Raw genomic sequence first — 22,257 nt, 5'->3', positions numbered from 1 at the left:
AGAAAACAGCTTTGCGCCAAGCCACGTGGTTCGGGTCGAAATAGGTTCACTGTGCTGCTTACGTCACTGCACACTTTACTAAATAATTGGACTCTACAGGTTTCCATTAAATAGTCAAGTGTGTCATTTTATTAGGAATAAAATTTCTTTAAACTTTTGTATTTATTATTTTCTGCGACAATTAATATTTATGCAGTTAACAGTTTTTTCTTTTTTTTTTTAAATATTTATTGACAGCTATGAAATCTTATGAATTGGTTTTGAGTAAAGCTTACAAAACATCAATTCTTTTCCCCTTTAGACTTTTTCGTATCCGCTAGAGTTTCCGAGATCCCCGTACTAAATGTAAAAAAACTCATCCTGTATATCTATAGGTATTCGGCGTGTTCGTTTCCGTCACCTCACCTCGCAGCCGTGCTCATACGCGTCGGCGCCGACCCCAACGCGAGAGACGATGAGGGAAACACCCCCCTCCACCTCGCCGCGCAGGCGCACCCGTGTCCGGCGGCGGTCGCCCAAAACTTACTTCAGGGCGGCGCCCACCTGGACGCGATAAACTCGAACGGGGATACCTTCTTGACGTTGCTACACACGAAGCAGGCTCATGAACTCGTCGACGTAACTCGATACACCAGTCTGAAATGCGCAGCCGCGAAAGTGATCAAACAGTTCAGGATCCCGTATCGGGGGGCAGTGCCTCGCGTGCTCGAAACCTTCATTTCGAATCACTGAAGGACGCGCGAGATTGTGATTTAGTTTTATATCGTGTAGTCCACCCTTAAGTCTGACTGATTCGTTAGTAAGCCGATCTTCTCCCTCGTAGATCAAGGGGGCGTGTTATGTGGTTTTTAAATATCTTCGCAGTATATTTTATTATTTATTGTTGATTACATTTTTGCGGAAATTATGTTCGGATTTAACCTGTCGTTGGTTTGCTAAGTTGTGGATTTTTTGTTTGGTTCTTGTTAGGGTTTATTATGGAGCGATCCCTTCCTATCTTAGAACCTGTAAAAAATATTAACAAAAATTAGAGCTGTTTGGATACAGTAGACTCGTGACCAAGTCATTGCATATAATCAAATTCCTCGCTAAATGGAGATTTTATCAAAAATGATTGTAGAAAAGGTTTATTTCATATGTTGGGATGTCCGCTGAGTTTCGAAGAACCATCTACACTTGCGTGCATAAAAATTGGCCCACTTCAATTACATTTTTTTCAGAAACAAGTCATCAGAGAAAAAAAAATGCTGTTTGAATGGCAATTCAATATGCTTTAATACTAGTTTAAATTGATTAAAATAACTGCATAGGCTTATTGACAATTATATAACAACTTAACACTTATTTTTTAATGATGGTATGATTTTACACGATCAGGGATAGATCTAATTAAGTTCACCATTGTTTCTTGTGAAATTTTAAACCACTTTTCCTCTACTGCAACAATCAAGCATTTTGCAAATCCCTCTCCTGAAATCACAGAATCCCGTTTCCTCATAACGTTGCCACACTCTTCGAACTACTGCGCGTGTCAAATCCAGTTTGTCGAGCAAGAGCTCGCTGGCTAAATACTTTTTGGATTAAAGCAATAACTTGAACAGCTTTTTGCGATGGAGTCTGCATCTAGCTAATACACTAAACACTATCCAAAGTATTAAAAACGAATATTGATCATTTCGGTTGCAAAGTCTTCGATAAGTTTGTTGCTCGCGTTATAACTGCCACATAAGCACATTTCATTTATTTACCTGTTGCTACGCATATAAAAGATCAGCACTCTTGACAAATTTAAGCCCATATTAAGCATTTTAAATTGTCTTTTAAACAGACAATTTTTTATCTGCGGAATAGTTTCTTAAAAAATGTAGGTAAAGTCGAAAGTTTACAGTGGGGCCGATTTCTATGCACGCAAGTGAACCTGTAAATTCTCCTTCCCTTTAAGGTATGGTTTTATTGCGACATTCCATTTGTACATAATGGTACATCCCAAAAGAAAACCCTTACTCTTTGAGAACAACTCTTTGAATGTGACTGCCGATACGTAACACACTAAAAAAACCAAAAGAAAAAAAATTGTATTAAAGTAAAAATTGCCCGACTTGCTTCAATGAAATGTATGTTGATTGATATAACCAACACGACACCGAGCGGCGCGGTTTAACCATTAACTCACAACATTTGGTTTCGAAAGTTAACTATTTTTTTTAGAGATCCCCACCGTATTTTGGATCACTAAACGTAGAAAAATATTATTTTTGAAATTTTATAAGTTTATTCTGATTTATTAAATGTCACGAGATACTTTTTTTTTGTGAAAATCGTTAAAACCACCAAGCATTCAAAGCTTATTGTTGCATTTTTGGCAAAATGTTCTTGGTTTACCTGTGTAGTTCATGATTTGAAATCTTTGATTTTCCTTTTTGCCAGTAGAGTGGTTTCATCCGTCAAACTTTGTCATCTGACCCATTTGTTTCGGATGTACTATGTATCGTCCACACACAATTTTCCAGCCATGGTTAGTTTTCAAATAGGGATAGGTAATTACCATACAAAATTCTTGATTGACATCCTCTTTTGCCCTTTGTGCACGATATCGTAAAGTACGCAACCACAACAGCCATGTCTATCATTCTAGTTAAAAGGCACCAATACCATTTCTTCCCTCTTTCAAAAATATTATGTTTCTCTAGGAGCCAATCATTATTTGCAATCTCCCTCAAGAAACACAGGCAGCCTCCAATTTCGTGAGTGCTATAGGTACAAAAGAATAATTTGTTTTGATATTTTGTCAAAAACGAACTTAAATTGTGGTTGCCCAGTTTTTTAAGTTATATATTGGCTCCAATGAATGACAAATATAAATCCTCATTGAACTGGTCTTGTTCGCTGTTTTGAGTTTTCTTCAAGACAATGTTGTTTGCTGGGAGGGTTCTTCTCATTGCAATTACCGTTGTTTGAGCTGGTGTTTTACTGAATTGACGTGCTGATCCACAATAAATTTTTTATCTGCATGAATCTGTAAAATCCACAAAAAGCAATAATTAGTTAAAAAAACGAATTTTAAAAAACCTGCCCTACTTCTACCAAATAAAATACTTGAGTAGAAAACTTTTAATACATTAAAATTGTTAACATTAGTTACCAATAATTTGCTTGAAAATGTAACTTATAAAAGCAGCGACCTCCTTATACCAAAAAACATATATCTTTCTTTTACTAGAAAATAATTGGGTAGAAAAATGTTGTAAATACTTTAAAATTGTATATAAATCTTTCTTTTTTTACTATATAGGGTCAAGTGGGGTCATTGTAAACGATTTTGAACAATTTTTTTTTTTGCTTTTTAAATATATCCAAATTGTATAAAAACAATCATTTTTAAAAGAAAGACCAAAAAAAATTGGTAACTGGATCATCTGTTTTTGGATACTTTGGCCGAAAAAGTTATAAAGAAATTTTTGTAATAAAAAAAATATATTTTGAAAAATATATCATTGTTTACATTTAAACATCTATATAAAAAACTAGAGGAATTATGGAGATACAATATAGGGCAATTGTAAACGTAAATCGAAGAGAGGCGTCGGATTTATGCCTATGAACTCATCTTCGCCCATTTCCTCTTCTGGAGAAAATTCAGTGTCAGTACTAAGACATAAAGAGTAGTCACTATCTTCTTCGTTATTTTTAGAGCCCTGCTTTTTTTACTGTTCCTTCATTTGTATTTTTTTTAGTCTGAATTGTAGTCTCCTGTGATTTTTTTCTTGTGCTGCTTTTAATCTGTTTAACACTTGTTCTGTGGTCAAAATGTCGCCATAACTAAGAGCTTTAATCTTGAACTACAACCTTTTTTTGACTCAGGATCGAACTGCTGTATTGTAGGTACATTTTCTTTTTTCGCGGGAGAAAGAAAAAAACTGTTTTTTTAAAGTTAAGTTTTGGTTATTATTAGACTCTTGTCAACGATTTTCTGATATATCCTGTGATAAAATTGTATCTGGCATGTTTTTCCCTGGATGTGCATGTTTCACTGGGAAAATGTTCACATGTCTCATCTCTTTGCAGTGCTACTCTTTCAGATACAATTGAATCAGATTTAGATGTGTTTAGCGAACTTATTGGTATATTCTTTGTTATTGGTGGTGTGTTTTCATTTATAGAAAGCAGCGTTTGTTCTTGTGAAGCTAATTCTCCAACTGATTGATTTATATCAACTTCAGATTTGTTTGAAGGACTCGGAATGTTGCTTGTTAAAGGAGATTGTCCTGTGTTTTTGTATATATTTCGTTTCTTTTGCAAATATTGTTGAAGCTCTTGATCTTTAAAAGCGCTTGTAGGAAATTTATCTTTGTTCACTGGAAAAAGCTTTGTCTAACATTTGAACGAATTCACATTTTGACAACCGCCCAGTTCTCTTGCCGGCATTCTTTTTGCCAAAGTTTATTAACTTCTCCCAAAATGTTTTCATTGAACCGAAAACACACTTGTCCAAAGGCTGTAACATGTCGGTAAGATGGCTGGGAAGTTTAATCAGTGTAATATGGTTAGAGATAGCTGCTTCGATTATTCTAACGCTGATATGCTTTGCATGCCCATCATAAAATAGAACACATTCTTGGTTTGGTAGACATTTCTCTTCTCTAATGTTTTTGATATGTGGTATGAATGCTTCAGTGAACCATGTAACAAATTGTGGCTCCTCCGTCCATCCATTTTTAGATATCGAGTAAACAGTTCCAGGGTAAGCTTGAATTCCATCACCCTTAAACACTATAAGTGGTGGCAAAAAAGAACAATCTGCTCCAACACATGCTAAAACTATAGTTGATTGTCGTCCAGATCCTCCACAGACTCTTACTAATGGTTTGCCTTTTTGTCCGAGTGCTTTTAAACGACTGGGCCCGACTTGAAGCCCGATTCATCGCCATCATAAAGCTTCAAGTGGGAATCGTTCCAGAGTATTTTGGAGATCTTCATAAAAACTATAAATGATATCGGGTTGCCTCACATCTTTCCTGCTTTTTGGCAGATGCTCAGGTTTTTTTTACTGATAACACATCTTGATGGCGCTTTATAAAAGCATAGTAGACAATCATTTCCTGGACGATCATTAGTAAAAGGACTTGATATAGATATTAGTGTATAATGGGCCAGTTGTTTTTCAAGAATAATTTCGTAGCATCTGAAACCTAAAAGTCAACACTCAAACTCAAACACTTTAAAAGAATATAATTACAACTAAGCTCTTTGAGGTAAAAGTAAACTTGTGTGTTTATCCGTATAAATCTTTTCATATATAAAGCATTGAAGTACCTGAGTCAGCCCCATTCGAATGTAATAAACTAATAAACACGTGCCGTGTCGCACAGGGCGGACAGGTTCTTTATTTGGCAATAAAATGCAATAAATTCCCTATTATTGAAAAAAAAGCATGTTTTGTACAAAACAGACAAAAAATACTCCTTAATCACCATTGTACTATCTGTCTTGTCGTGGAATATATTGTGGATTTATGCACTTGAAGCCTTTAAGTTTTATTTAAAAAATTTGGGAGTGACAAACCTCAAAGATACATTATAGGACTTGTTATTTATTTGTCTATACATGTCTGACTATGAAATAAGTGAAACGCGTACAAGATAGCAAAAATATTATTCATTCTTAAGTTATTCAAATTTGATATCTTGAGATCAAGTGACTCCCTGGGGGGTCACATTAAATGTATTGCACAATTAAGAATTAACGACAAAAATCACAAATATAATAGTCACCTTCAGAACCTCCACAGGCTACATGAGCCCATAAATTGCAACTTTGACACTGTACCCATGGCTCTCCATGTCTGTCATTGCAATAAATGGTTTCGCAAAACATACACGGCACGTTCGCATTTTCAGGGACCACGTTTGTAAACGACTCGACATAACCGTTATTCCCCGCGTCTTCGTCACTTTCAGAGCCACTGCTGGATGTACCGTGTCCACGTCCGCGTCCACGGCCTCTTCCACGTCCACGTTCACGATTTTGGCTAAGCGCATTCGGTTATTTGATTTCTGTATGGTGATGACGTGATCACTTTTGCTGTTGTAGCCTTTCTTCCACGATTAGTCGTAGAAATTGGCTGAATGTCTTCTCGTGGACCAAACTATTCTCCAGTGCTTGTGGCTCTACACTCTCTCCTAGGGCGCTCTGGCCGGCAACAGGAGTAGGAGATGTTTGATTATTGTTAGATCCTTCCGTTAAATAATCGACTTTTGTAAAAACTTGAGGATTAAATGGATAAATGACTGTGGCACGAAAACCATTTACTGCGATAGTGCGGTAGTGCTCTTAGCATATGCTCTGCCAAAAGCTCAACGATATCGTAAGGTTGTAGCATTCTGTCAGAGTGCAAAAGGAACTTGCGAATTTCCTCAGTTTAGTGATTTTTTAGGGCACCCATAAAAGTCTTGTCCAGAGGCTGGAGCTCGTGCGTTATATGAGGCTGATAATCGTGACATGATTTTCGGGGGCTAGATCTATTATTTCTATGTTGCGTGTGTGACTGTAATGGCCGACAAAGATGAGTAATGTCGGAGATTCGACTCTGGAGTTTGTTTTATCAATAAAATGCTTAAACGATTCAGTGAACAAATTGGATTGTATCCAACCAGATGATGAACTTGGCCAAGTGAACCGGATGGCACTCCCTTTATCAAAATGTCCGTAAAGTTTTTCCTGGGGAAAATCATCATAGGTGGCACAAATATACCCGATGCGCTCATGCAGCAAACAAAAGTACATAGTGACCCTCGTTCTGCAGCAGTTCAGGCACCTATCTGCTTCTTGCCTTTTTTATCTAACACCTGTGGTATTTTTGACTACGCAATTGTCAATCCAGTTTCGTCAACATTTAAAAATCCTGTCAGCAGGATAATTAGTTTTGCTCATTTCGGCTTGCAAAATATCAAAAAATTCTTTGATTGCTTGACTGAGGCCTTGAGTACGAGCATATGATGTCCCCATTGGTTTGCGTAAAGAGAAAGTGTCTTTATGTCGGTTTAAAGTGATCTAACCAAGCACGCCTTGCTACTTCATTCTTAAATGTATTAAGAATGCCATTTTTGAATGAATGACATCCATTGTAGTAAGCCCATAGTACCTGGACTCCATAAACAAGATATAGTCCACTAACTTTTTTTCCAGCTCAGCTAGAAGTACAGGTTTCCTTCCTAGTGGTTTATGTACAAGCAACTCTGAAGATTCTTGAGGGTCCTTTACTAACCGTTTCAGTGTAGATTTAGGCACAGAATACATTTTTACAGCCTTTTTATATCCCATGACCTTCTGCCTTACTGCATTAATTGCTGATTTCATTTGTTCAGGATCCCATTTTTTTGTTTCTTCCTCGCAGGAGGAGAGAGCACACTTTGTCTAGGCTTCTGAAAGCAAAAAATAAAAATATGAAAATTATGAATCACTCTTACATGTAATGTGGCCCCCGGGACCACAATACAACCAATATGACGGGGGCAAATTGCAACTATTGAGAATATTTAAACAAACGTACCCAAAATAATTATTACAAATCTAATTTTGTGTTTACCTTTTAATTCCTGTAGAAGAACAGTTCAACGTATTCAATATCCGAACACAATAGCCAAAACTCTCTATTTATAGAAAATTACCGAATTAAAATCACAGTAGTTTAAAGTTTTACCGGTAACGAGTTTCAACTGTTTCGAATTACAATCGAACGTGACAGGCTCTGGTGGGTTCCAACATTAAAATATTGAAGGCGGCCAATATATTTGCAGGGGCCACATTACCACCTTTCCCTCTATCTTTCATTGCTTCAAAAATATTTTTGCGATTTTTCTCCACTACAGACTGCGGTAATTTTTTTTAGTAAGTTTTGAACTGTTCGTCGCTTAGGTGACTGAGGACATTATCTATTAGAATTAGAGCTGAGGTAAATTTGTCTTACAAAAATTCTTTAATCTGAGATTGTCAAACTGTACTGCAAGATGTCATTACCGTGTTTGTTGCTATTTGGCACACACTTTTATTGTGGAACCAGCCCTTAAAAATGTCATTCAAGCATTTTTTGAATCAATAAATCTTGAAGTGAAACTCTTCAGTACACGAGGTTTCTTGGCCGTTGCAATAATGAAAGCACGCCACTAGAAACGGTTGTTTGAGGAACCATTTGTAAAGCTTAATTTCCATTTTAGCGTATGCAGATGATTGTGGAGATTTTCCGTTTCCAAGTCCACAAGTAGAATTTTTGACAAGCATACAGCACGTTCGAGTAAACACATATATAGGTCCCTCTAGTAAAATAAATGAACTGGCTCAGAATTTATTATATATATGGGGGACAAAGAATGTTTTTATTTTTTTACTTAAAAACAAAAATACAACGATATTGTATTGTAAAAATACGCTTTCTGCATATATTTTTTTTCTTTAACTAAATTTAAAGAAAAATGTAAAATTTGTGGTAAATTTTGATAGACTGGTTCATTAGAAGATATTACGCATGAATTAGTTTCAGAAATGTTTATTAATGAATTATTTTTCTAAAATATGTTTCTTTCGATATGCAACGCTTTACGTTTTATTTTTATTTAAAAACTGTAAGGTTTATAAAAAAATTGCATGAGAGAAAAATTTCTAAATAAAACATAAAATTAAAAAGTAGTCTACCTATTTGCGTTTTATATATAAAAAATAGATTCTAGATGAATCCAGACAACTTCTGTTTTTTTTTTTATATTATTTACAAGTTTTGAGATAATAAACATATACATACATAACTATAACTATACATAACATACTTTGTCTTACATACGGTTTGGATTTAATTCAGTATGTAAGACCCGCTTGTCTGATAAATAAAATAAAAATTAACATTTGAAAATTGACATATATCACGCAAAAACAAGTGGCACGAAAACTATGGCGTGTACCACAGCCACTAATAATAAATATTTCACACTTTTAGATAAAAGTGACAAATTTCCGTTGTTAACACATCAGGTATTTTTGAATTTTGAATAAAAATATCAAATTTAAATATCGAAGGTATTGAACTTTTTTGTTTATCGACAATTATTACATGACCAAAAACTTATTTGCATTTTTACAGCCAAGAAGTAAGTTAGGTAATGAATTAGTTAATGTTATCAATTTAAGATAAATTTAAATTTAACAAAAAATTACCCCTATCTTTGGAAACACCTCTCTTATTTTCAAATATTGTACATAGTACATTGATTGTTCCCCTTAATGGCCACCTCTATGGCGTGTCTGTGTACAGTATAATAGCATTATTATCGTAATGAATAAATAATATAGACAAATACTCCAAGAGTAAATGCAACGTTACGATATATTTTTTTCCTCATTTAATTTAATTATTAAAATGGTCTTCATTTTACCTTTTCCAGCTATGACTTAATATTGCGCAAGTAATTTATTACATATTAAAGATTTTTATTTTATTAAAAACTTTGAATGAAATTCAGGTTGGTTTGTAGTAAGCTCTTTTTCACACAATCATCTATTCTAATCAAACGTGTTCCGATACCTTGTTATAAGCTATTGCTTGCTTTTTGAATAAAACTTTCATGTGATCGTTATTTAAGTTAAAACTATCATCTATTTTTAATTGATTGGAAAGAAAAATGCTTTGTCAAATAAATAAACGCCACAACTTCAATCAATCAAGCAATCAAATTTGCAATTATTATAATGACATGGCGATTTGCGTGAGCAACACTCGAGTTTGCAGCAATGAAAATAGTCCAAATAAAAAAGTAACCAACGGAGGACAAAAGAGAAAATAAATCCTATAAGCTTTTTGCACCAAACACATAAATAAGTAATTTAAAAATTTTAGGATTGTGGTTGTTATAGTGAGTATTTTTCTATTAAATGGACGAATATGTGATAAAATATTTTTAGGCGACCAATAAAGGCAATTTGTGTCTCTATAAATTAATTAATACACTGATTTTCACGACGGCCTTCGTTAAACTTTTTGTCTGAAAGTGCAAAAAATAATGGAAAAGATAATTTTATTTCGGAAGTCACATCTTAATAATTCCATTCAACATCTAACACGATCGATTGTATATGTTCAGGCAATGCACAAGATTTACTACGCTGTTTTAGGCAACTTAAAAAATGTTAGTAAATCTGAGGATTAAAAGTTTTCACATTGACTAGACAATCTGATGATAAATAAAAAGACTTTTTTACACTTACATTTAAACAAAAATTTCGATCCGTTAGGAAAATTAATTAAAAATAAAAGTCCAACAAATAAATCAAAAGATCGAGGATATATAAAGTTTCTTGTAATGATTGTCCCAAAACGTATATGGATCAAACAGGAAGATGTTCTAGTAAACGAATAGAAATCCATCATAATTCATTAATGAATGAAAAAATTGATTCCAACTATGCAATTCATTTAAGCGAATGTAATTGTAGTAATTGTAGTTTCAATTAAGATTTTCACGTTTTACATTTTGATGGTAAAGTATATAAATTAAATTTACTTGAAGCTTTGGAAATTAACAAATTAAAAAATTCAAATCCCCAAAGATTATACATGCTGTGTATATGTTACCGCCACTAAACAAATAAATATAAATTCACAAATAATATAACACAGACGTAAATATAAACCTAACTAAAATTGTACATACCGCTTTTTTGTTCGGTAGTACTGCACTTATCATCAACAAAGAATAAGAGAAACTAATCCAATAAACGCTTCGTTTTACTCAGAATTATTTGGTTAGTTTCTGTTACTGTTAAATTGATATAATGATAGAAGACAGGTCAGGATACAACTTGGCAACAGTGGATTACAGTCAAACATTTAACGCCTTCTAGTATTTGTTGTTGTTTCTTTCGTCAACCTATAGAAACACATTGTTCCTATTACCGCATAATGTATTTAGCTTCTCCAAAAATATTTCTTTCCGCTCGCCATTATTATAATATAAACTTCGACAGAATTAGGCAATGGGCACAATGTTTAGTGTAGTGAATGTGGAAAATAAAAACCTTTAATTCTCAGAGTGACTAACGCATCAGACATTTCGCAGATTGCCTAAAACCGCGTGGTTAATTTGGAGATTACCCAAAATAGTGATTTTACATAATGCCCGGTAAATAGGTCAGTTTTGCAGAATATCTATACATGTCGTATATTGATGGTTTTTGTACATGTATAAAGTCCTCCTCATTGATATATTTTTAAGTTATTTGGACAAATGCCTACGAAAACAGCTGATCAGTGATTTCTCTTTTTGTAAAATTTGCGTTTCATTTTTATTTTTTTGAGAAATTATTACAATTTGTACGTACCTCGAAATTTTATAATTGTAACTTTGTTTTGCACGGGAAATATTTTCCCCTTAGGGGTGCTATCCCCTTTCATACAGCGGCGGATTTAGCCTCCTTGTCGTATTAACAAAATAAATAATAATATAATAAATATCTTCTTTCTAGCTTTATTCCGTGCAAAAACATCGTCGTCATCAATTTCTTGAACTAGTTTGGCTTCAATAGACAGTAGGGCTAAAGTATTAAGTCTTCCTTGGCCCATACTTGCACGTAAATGCGTTTATACCCTTTTCATGGTGAAAAAAGATCTTTTTCCTAAACAATTTGTAGCGGGAATAGTCAAAAAATACGTAGTCCATAAGCATCTCGAAGGTTCCGATAATGTAACACACTGCATATTCGCGCGGACCCTACATCGTTTGTGCTTAATAGCAAATCTGTAACCTGATAGTCTAAATGAATACATTCATTCCCTAAATTTTGTTCCAAAACATCAGGATATTTAGTAACTAATTAATCTGCACGAATTTTCAATTCAGACAAATTTTCAAAAAAGTTCAAACTTTCGTAAAGCTTATGATAAGCTTCTCCATATTTTCTTTTATTCTTCCGTGACTCAGCTGACTGAAGTTACCGGGTTCTTTTACGACAGATATCATAATGATAATAATTTTGAACTCCAAATAGTGCTTTGGCTGTTTCTTCATATTCGCAGAATTGTTTATCTCTCATGTCTTCTAAAAATAGTGCCAAAAAACTATATATTGTATATATTGTATACATTTGTATCACAGCATTAGAACGATCCAAAATGGCATTCCAAACAATGACTAGAATTACCGTTTCTAGATGTTGTAAGTTTTGATGCTGCCTCCTAGTTTCAGATAGCGTAGTGGGTTTTTCATCTTTGTTTTCAGCAATAAATTCCAGCGCGAAAATTATTCAAGCCCACTCTTTTTCTAATGCGTAATGCATCATGTCGAGCAGACCAATGAATTTGAGAAAGGCTTTTAAGTCTTAAACTTAAACTTAAACTTGTATGCTATAATAAGATCTGCCAGCGGTGTGTTGAAATGGTAAAAAATTAAAGTTTTTGAGAAGTGGAAGAAATTCAACTGCTTCGGTTACAGATTCAGCTGCACAAGTTCCCACTAAATTTCAGAATTGAGATTTTTGACAAAGCATCTTCTATATCTTTAGTTTGGGATCAATTCTAGAAATGTTTCGACAATATCACCATTGTCACGTACGTATCTAATACTTATCGGAAGTTGAGCAATATGATTGTTTTAGATAAATGCGAAGTATTTCGACTGTCAGGGTGCGTATATAGTTTTAAATATCTGATAAAAAACGGATCAAATTCAAGAAGAATCTCGATTGAACTTAAAAAATTCCTAATTCGTTCTGAATGTCCTCTAAATGGCAACGCCCTTATTGCTGGAGATTTAATAATCGCAATTATTCGATACAAAACTTTTTTCCGGTATAAAGTTTGTTCATCGAGCTGTTTCATTAAATGATCAACGCGGCCTTGAACGACAGCTCGAGCTTTGAAATTGCTAATGTTAGTTTTTTGAAAATCAGAATTTTCATAAGCTAGAATTTTTCCAATCTCAAAATCCTTCACTTGTAAAAACATTTACTTCACCACTTCTAGCAAATAGGAAACATAGAGCACAAAACACCGTTCCTTTACTTTCTGAATAGATTGACCAGTCACGATGTTGAATGTCTGCGTTTTTTAGAGTATAATGGAATAAACTTCTAGAACAATACCTCGTTTTATCATTATAAACATATCTTGAATTTATCAAATCCGTTACATTATTTAGTGGTAGGCCGTTTCTTCATTCAAATTTTGTAGAAAACAATCACCACTCTATTGAAATTGTCTTTGCTTAATTGTCTTTTTTCCGCATCTTCTAATGAAAGAAAATTTGTTGGCGTTTCGTTTATATTTGTATCTTGCAATAAAAAAGGATTTAATTTTACTTCTTCGGTATCTTGTGGTGAAGTCTGGTCTAATTCCAACTAAAAACAAAAATATTTTTTAACAACTGACATTTTCTCAATTAAAATTAAAACTTTACCTGATTAGACAAAAATATTTTTTTTTTTAAGAATCTACCAATATTTCAAATATTTAGCTCTTATGGAAGTTTTAATATAAGAGAAATGATTTTTAATCTTTTTTTTTCAGGGTTATATATAAAGAGAGAAATTACTAACAATTTTATCAAAATACTTAAGGCAGATGAACTTGCTTGCTGATCATCACTTACAAATATTCTTGAGCTTGTCACAGTTGTCATAAAATTAGATATTTTTGAAATTTTTTCGATAACTACTCATTATCATTTAAAAAAGAAAATTCAGAAAACTTCAAAACTTTGTGGAAGAAAATGTCACTTAAAATAATAATTGATTTTTTTAATTATCAAAAAACACTATACTAAAATTATGATACTTGTACATTTAAACGGATTTCGTAAAACTGAAATAATTATTGCGTCTTGTTTACAGCGTGATGCTTAGTTTTTATACGTAAAACAAAGTCAAACCTGTCAATACCTGCTAGGCGCAGCGCTCTTGTTCTCTGCAAATATATGTATCACATTAACCCACTCACCCGAACTTATTCTTAAACTTCACTCAAGTCATTAAAATTACGATCATACAAGTAAAACATTCAGAAAAAAATATCTCGCTCTAATATATATCGACATGTTTATGTACTTGAATTTGACCGAATTTTACAATAATGATGAATTGTCGTTTTAAGATTTTGGAAATTTGTTAAAATTTGTAGATATAATTCAACATTATTGCGGATATAAAAAACATCGATTTTGTTTCGATCTAGACAATAATTAAATTAAATTTTTATTTTTTGCGACTTTTTTTTAGTTGTCTAAAAATTCGATATAAAAAGAACATACATATATTTTATATATACAAACAAAAAGTTTAATACTCTTACAGGACACTAAAAAAGCAAAACAGCTTTGAAATTTCTCAAAAAAGATTACCAATTTGATAATTCCTGACATGCTATGTCACATTTCAGTAAGAACTTCTCGTGTCTATTTTTATTTATATTTTTCATTTCATACTAAATAATTTTTTGTGGGCTTTCAAATTATCAACCCGCCAAAAAATTCTGCATTTTGTATTTTATACTTTCAGAGAAAGGTTTAAACAGACATAAATGAAAAGCACTGCATACGAAAATATTAAACTGTACAAGTAAGTGTACAAATTTTAATAGGAAATTTAATGTTATGGACGTTAGACTAAATGTTAGCGATGTGCTGCCGCAAATGTAAGATCATAAAAAAATACTGTAAACATTGTTCATACTTTTGGTATGAATTTAAAAACTCACATTGTATCTATTTCCAATGGCGATGATATCGTAAAGATTGATTGAACTCTTCTAATATAGATTGTGTCATATTTGTTGCATTATTGAAATATTAGAAATTTTCTGTGACGGTGCTGTAGTGAAATCAGTGTCAACAGCTAATTTCGGCTAAATAGTTAGTAGCTAAGAACAATACAAGATATAGCTGGTCTATACCTATTAACGAATGTGTTTCAAGTGTGATTTTTCAGTCCTAAATTTATTGTAGTAACATTTAGAGTTTTATGAGAATTTTGTTATTAAATTGAATATATAAAATATATGACTTTTATTTATGTATATCATTTTATTAGTTTTTATTAGTCCATAACTTCCCAACATAGTAAATGTGGTTATGTTTTGCAGTCTTTGTGCATTGTGATAATATAGAATATTATTTTTCTAATTCCGTCTGTAAAATGCCCAATTACATACCGATCTAGCATGCGGGAAGCGTCACTTTACCACGTCAGTTTCGTTCCCCACGAATAATCCGAACTACTTCGAACATTTCCGCGATTTTACAGCATGGGTTTGGGAGCAATCGGATGTTTTCGGAAATATTTCCCACGCCTTTAATTTTGACGTTTGTGAATTGTGACGGTTATGTCAGTGCATGTATTCGTGTTGTTTTGCGAAAACTCCCCAAAAACTAACGGTTGTAGAAAAAGTATAGTATGCAACACGTTCAAAAAATAAACTTTTTAAGTAACTCGTTTATTAAACACTCGCTCCGCTCGTGTCAAATAAACTCGTGAGTCAAATGCTATTTACCGCACTTGTTGCATAATTACTATTTTACTTAGATATTGCCTTATTTGGACATTATATAATTGTACCATGGATACAAGGGTAACTGGTTTACTATAATGAGAATGAAAATGCTTAAATAAGTGTTGGCAAGTATTAAATTCATATTGCGCACCAACAGGCAATAGAAATAAATTCGTATTGCATTGATAGTGCGTAAATTATTGGCAAATGGGTAGATTAAATTAGTATACCAAACTGAAACCTGTGTTCAGTTTTTATGTACTTTATGAATGTGAGCCAATAGTGGCAACGCCGCACGACACCACGAAAAAGGGAAGAGTATTAGAGAATTAGGTCGCAAAACGGGGGGATTGACCACATGTAATTTTTTATTTAAATTGGTAGTGTAGAAGTCTATCTCTGTTCCTTTTGAAAATCAGTAAAAGCATGAGAAGTTCGCGTGGCTGTTATTTCAACATCAAGCGAGAAAACCCCAACAACCTGTACTGTATTATTATTACTAGTTAAATCCGAGAGATATATTATTGGAGTTTGTTTAACCAAAAGCATGATTATAAGTGAATCTCCTTGGCGACTTCTAAAGGAAAAGGCGGTGAAGATCAAGAGAAGAGACCAGATATAGTATTTCGATCATACTCAAACCCAGAAACATTGCTTTTATTAGGATAATTTGAAGCGAACATTTGTATAGCTAATAAAGGAATAAATTCAAAGATTTCTGTCGTAAAGAATGGCCAAGTAAATTTACTAGGAAAAAAAAACAGCTATCAAATAGGATTGAAAATATTAGCAATTAAATGAGAATCACCAAAAATTCCTCTTTTGAAGATGATTGGAATTTCCTTATATATTTCATTCGATAATAATGTACTTCTAGTTATTCAACCTTTGCGTAAAATACCAATGCTACTCTAGGATAAAGTCGATAAGCAACTTAACAAATTGATTCAGAGTAATATAATGGAACCAGTTGATCGACATTCAGAATGTCACCAGATATCACCAATTGTCCCCATTCAGACGACAAACTGCGAATCTGCGCAGACTAGTATATTTAGATACAAAAGATTATTATTATTATTATTATTATTATTATTATTCGGGGAAACAGAAGAGGAACATGATGCCAGACTAAATAAAGTAATGGAAACTTTGAAAAGAAATAATGTTTTATAGACACATCCTGACAAGCACTGGAATTAAAGCATTTCCGAGTAAACCAGAAGCTATTAAGAGCTTTAGAAGATCTCAAAACACCTTAGAATTAAGAACTTTTCTGAGATTAATATGTTATTAATTAATTAATAATGTCGCAATCTACGTGCCAAATTTAGCCACTATTACAGAACCTGTAAGAAGAGCATTAAAAGGAACCAATAGGGAAAATATTATAGTTTGGAACAAGGATCAACAATTGGTTTTTGATAAACTTAAGAACTTATTTAGGCTACTATTGCCCAATAGCCACACCTGAAGTGAGTCACGCATAATTGCTTATCAGACAATGGATTATCCGCAAATGAAAAAAATTTGCCATACGGAAATAGAAGCCCTGGCCTTGGTGGGTCAGTGGAACATTTCCACATTTATTTATATGGAAAGGAGTTCGAACTTACAACCGACCATAAACCTTTGCAGTGTATGTTAACTCCAACATCCAAAGCCTGTGCATGTCGGGTTTAATTTCACTGCTGTTTAAACTCGCCGACAGGGTACGGACCCAGGTTGTTAATGGTTGGTGACGCAACAGAAAAAAATAAATCGAGTGTTCCTTTAGTCTAAGTCACACTAAGAAAACAGTGTGGAGTCTCATGGACCACACCGTTGGCAGTAAGTGGTTTCGACCAATAATCAGGTCCCGTTTCAAACAAATTTTCCCGCTCGGGTCCAAATTTTCCAATTTTTATGTACATCAGTAAAAATTTGTATTCTTGGTCGACATCGCAAATATCAATGTCGTTCTCAGAACTATCGCCAGAATTTACGCTAATAACAGGCGAACAAAGATTTTGTGATTTGGTATTTTTCATATTTTTCGAATTATAGAAACTAACCTAATAAAAAAAATAATATTGTTTCTACTACGCACCATTTTTGAATTATTATTTTTTGAGATGTTATATTTATTGTTTTAAAAATAAAAACATTACCCAAACATAACTTTCTAAAAATTGAAACTTTTGCGCCACTGGCAAACATTTTCCATCAATTGACAGAATATGAGCGGGAAGTTGTTGTACTATGGTCATTTGCAAGTTAATAAAGCACTCTGAAGGTACAAACAGTAAAAAAAAGGTAAAACACACACGTGGCGTTTCTAATCATCGAATAATAGCACAGTATAGAAAACAAATATCCAAACTTGGGTTAGATAGTCAGTATTGCCAAAATAGACAAAAGTCACTAATCACACATTCCCACTATTTGTTTGTTTTACAAAACATTTTAAGAACTGACTTGAACATCTTAATCACTGACAGAATTATTGTCTTTTATGCCAAGCTTCTTAACTGTTCAAATTGGGTTCTAAATTCAATCCCAATTTTATTTGCTTTCTTCCTATTGATTTTCATAATACCTTGCACATTGGTATTGGCAGAATTTTGCCAATGTTCATGGGATATATATTTCCCACTTGCGATGACACACCTTCTATAATGATGAGGAATGGTCCTTGATCGGTTAATTCAATCGATCTTGGATGTTGGATCAAAATGGGTTTTGATCCGATCGCATTCTTATTTTCTGATAGGGTTGTAAAATCCCATGCCTGATTTTTTTTTCAATATTTTTAATATCCTTATAGCAATTGCCTCGATTATCTGAATTTAAAGCATCTTTGTTTACAGCCGATGCTATGGTAATGCTAAACTTTCTATGATGGTACGATTGTCTGTTTTCATTCTTCCATTCTTCCAGATGCTGTCGTTTCTAATTCTATTCCTTGTGTTCAGGTATTCTTTGAAATCTATATTACAATATTTAGTTCCATTTTCTACATGTAACACTTGTGTTAATCTACCGAATTTGTTCCTTAATTTTGAGTGATATGTTCTAATACGTCACTTCTATGTTTAATAAAATATATATCACCCGTCAGCTGGGTGTTACAAAATACCTGGCTCCTGGTGTGGTGTTGTCGTCAAACCACAGACGGCACTGTATATTCTATCATCAGTCTGTAACTTATTGTGTGTTCTCTCTCTCCTAAATGGTTGGCGACATTGGCAACATGACTCATAATAGTATATTATGCAACAAGTGCGGTAAACGGCATTTGACTCACGAGTTTATTTGACACGAGCGGAGCGAATGTTTAATAAACGAGTGAGTTAAAAAGTTTACTGAACGTGTTGCATACTATAATTTTTCTACGACTGTTAGTTTTTGGTTACATTTTCGCAAAACAACACGAATATATTTACTGACATGACCGTCAGACTTGACAAACGTCAAAATTCAAAGCGTGGGAAATATCACCGAAAACATCCGATTGCTCCCAAACCCGTGCGGTAAAATCCCGGAAATGTCCGAAGTGGCTCGGATGTATGGGAAACGAAACTGACGTGGTAAAGTAACGCTTCTGAGGAGGCTTAATAGTTCTACCTGATCGAATTTGTGAGGTCCTGGTTGAACTGCCCTTGGAGAATGACTTGCAGAATAACTACAGACTTTACCACGCCAGTTTCGTTTCCCACGGATCCGAGCCACTTCGGACATTTCCGGGATTTTACCGCACGGGTTTGGGAGCAATCGGATGTTTTTGGAGATATTTCCCATGCTTTGAATTTTTGCGTTTGTGAATGCTGACGGTCATGTCAGTGAATGTATTCCTGTTGTTTTGCTAGTACCCAAAAACTAACGGTCATAGAAAAAGAATAGTATGCAACACGTTCGGTAAACTCGGTCCGTTCGTGTCAAATAAACTCCTGAGTCAAATGCGGTTTACCGCACTTGTTGCATAATATACTATTATTAGGACTTGATACTTTTTTACTTGATTGTTCAACTGCTGGCATTGTAGACACAATCGGGATTTTCCATAGAATGTGACAACTTATCACTAACATTAATGTTGGGCAAATGTGATAAGGGATTTCGGAGCGCGAGCATTGAAGATGCCAAGTGAGATTTTGGCGAAACGTCTGCAGGATTCTAGTCGGATGCAGGATTCCAGTCGGAGTTCAACGAGCGAACGAATGATATCCCGGAATATAGTGTCATCATATATATATATATATATATATATATATATATATATATATATATATATATATATATATATATATATATATATATATATATATATATATATATATATATATATATATATATATATATATATATATATATGTGCGTGTGTGTGTGTGTGTGTGTGTGTTGTAAATTCTTCCGGATTTTACTCCGCGCCTGGTCTGGCTGGCTCGAAGTGGAGGTAGTCCTCTGCTAACAACGTTTCGGCAAGATCTCACTTGCCATTTTCAAGTCGGGTCGTTCTGCAGCAGAATATATTTCTACGGTGTCGATAACTTTTTTGTCGTTCTTCGTCATTTGCCAGCATTCTGCGCCGTACGTTAACATGGGTTCCACAACTGCTTCATATATTCTAATTTTCGTACATGTTTTAATATCATTCATTGGACCACAACAAGGAATTAAACGCTTGCGTTGCTCTTCTTCCCTGCTGAGCTCTGTTTTGAGTTTCTGTTTTTGAATTACCTTCTTCCATTACGACGCTTCCCAAGTACTTATAATTTGTAGCTCTTTTTATTTTTCTAATATATAATTCAGGATCTTCATCTTTGTGTTTTCCCCCTACTTTCATATATTCAGTCTTCTGCATATTCATATTCAGTCCCCAATTCTCATAGTGTTCTTTCAGTTTTCTCAGCATGTAATCTGCGTCGTCTTCATCACAAGCTTGATCGTCTGCTATTTTGCCCTCCACTCTCTTAGCGCTTCCTGAATATATATTTGAATAGAATAGGGGACATGCTACAGCTTTGTTTTAATCCTTTGTTCACTGAAAAGCGGTTCGATCTATGTACTCCCATCTTGATTACACCCGTTGCATTTTTATATAGGTTCCAGATGGCTCTCACATATACATTGTTGAGTCCGGTTGTCATTACTACTTTAAACATTTTCTTCAAAGGTACCGTGCCGTATGCTTTTTCAAGATCTATAAATATTAAATGGCTAGATAAGTTGTGACCTCTACGTTTTTCCATTACTAATATATTGTCTATACATCTTCCCGTTCCAAAACCGGTTTGTTCTTCTATTTCTTGGAAGTTGTCTTCTATTCTTCTTTTAAGTACTCGACCGTACAACCTCCCCATTGAGCTAATAACCGTTATGCCTCTGTAATTATGACACAACTTTTTATCTCCTTTTTTATATATAGAACTAATATATCCTAAATTCTACTTCTCGGGTATTTGATCTCCGTGTATACATTTATTGAATAGTTCTTCTAATAGTTCTAGTAATATATCTGGTGCATTCTTTATTAGCTCTATGGGCATGTCTCCGGGTCCAGCGACTTTTTTATTTTTCGATTCCTTTACGGCTCTAATTTCAGTTAGTTAGTTAGTTGTTATCAGCTTGATTAGTATCTTCAATATTAAATGGTTTTCTAATTATTTTTACAATACAATTTTTATAAAATGGGTGAAATAATAAAACAATAATTGATAGAGAGATGAATAGCGAGGGGCATGTGTGCATAGTGCGTGTTTATCGGCTCCATATTTTTAATGCAGTTTAGTGGTATTTTGTTTCAATTAATTATTGCAAATACCCCACAGTGTGCCTCAGTACCCATATCTTCATCCTTACATACTTTTTGTTGAAGACATTTTGTGTTTGCAAGTTATTTCAAGTAAAACATCATCTAACCTCAAACTTACTTTGCTAGTCTGATCGTGTCAAGAAAGTGGTAACTATGGCTAGCGGATCAAAGACCCGTAACGCATCTTCTAGTGAGGCTGGATCTGGAGATGATATGGAGGAATTGATTTCTAAAGTCTGTACTAACTTCTACAAGCAGATTAAGGCAAATCTTTCTCAGCGTTTTGATAGTATCGATGGCCAACTTTCGAATTTGAGTGATAGCTTGAAATCTCGTCAACTTACTGTTGGCAACAATTCTATGGACTTGCGTAACTTAAAGGCTGCAGTCGACCAAAATAGTCAGATGATCAAAAAGAACTCGCTCCGTTTCCACGGCATTGATGAAAGTAAGAATGAGGACTGAGTCTTTGTGTCGTTTCTGAATGATAAACTAGGAATTTCCTGTAGCAAGGAAGACTTGGACTGCGCCTTTAGATTAGGGCAAGGCGGCGGGGATAAACCTCTTATTTTGCTGGGTACTTTTGTCCATGGGTGGAAAAGAAATGCTATTTTCAGCGCCAGAAGATCACTTAAAAATGCTGGTTATTCCGTCTTTGAGGATCTCACCAAAATCAAGTATGACTTGCTAATGTTGGCAAAAAAGAAGTTTAGTAAAACTAAGGTCTGGACATCTGGAGGGAAAATATACCACTGGAATAGCCAGACACGTGAAAGATCTGTAATTTCAACGGAGGACGATCTAAAATAAGACCGGTAAAGTTTTCTAGAGTGCGCATTCTTGTTGCTTTTTTTGGGCTTGGTTTTTGGTTTGGGAACTTGCTTATGTGTTGTTTTGTTTTTAAGTTGCATAATATTTTTTGGAGCAGAAAAACGCAGAA

General features: G+C 34.0%; 1 protein-coding gene across 2 annotated transcripts in view; it reads left to right on the top strand.

Moving 5' to 3' along the window:
• The window catches only part of LOC132701520 (protein fem-1 homolog CG6966), a 77,011-nt gene extending 61,071 nt beyond the window's left edge, over window positions 1-15,940 (top strand). For both annotated transcript variants that reach the window (XM_060669503.1, XM_060669504.1), the window contains exon 8: window positions 375-15,940. In XM_060669503.1, the coding sequence (XP_060525486.1) occupies window positions 375-732 (358 nt within the window). In that variant the 3' untranslated portion in view covers window positions 733-15,940. The remainder of the gene's footprint in view (window positions 1-374) is intronic.
• Window positions 15,941-22,257: the final 6,317 nt, after the last annotated feature.

This window comes from Cylas formicarius, unplaced genomic scaffold (genome assembly GCF_029955315.1).
Source record: "Cylas formicarius isolate icCylForm1 unplaced genomic scaffold, icCylForm1.1 PGA_scaffold_4__25_contigs__length_36172078, whole genome shotgun sequence".
NCBI classification, from domain to species: domain Eukaryota; kingdom Metazoa; phylum Arthropoda; class Insecta; order Coleoptera; family Brentidae; genus Cylas; species Cylas formicarius.
Note: the sequence above shows the minus strand (reverse complement) of the source record. Positions and strands in the feature narration are given on the sequence as shown.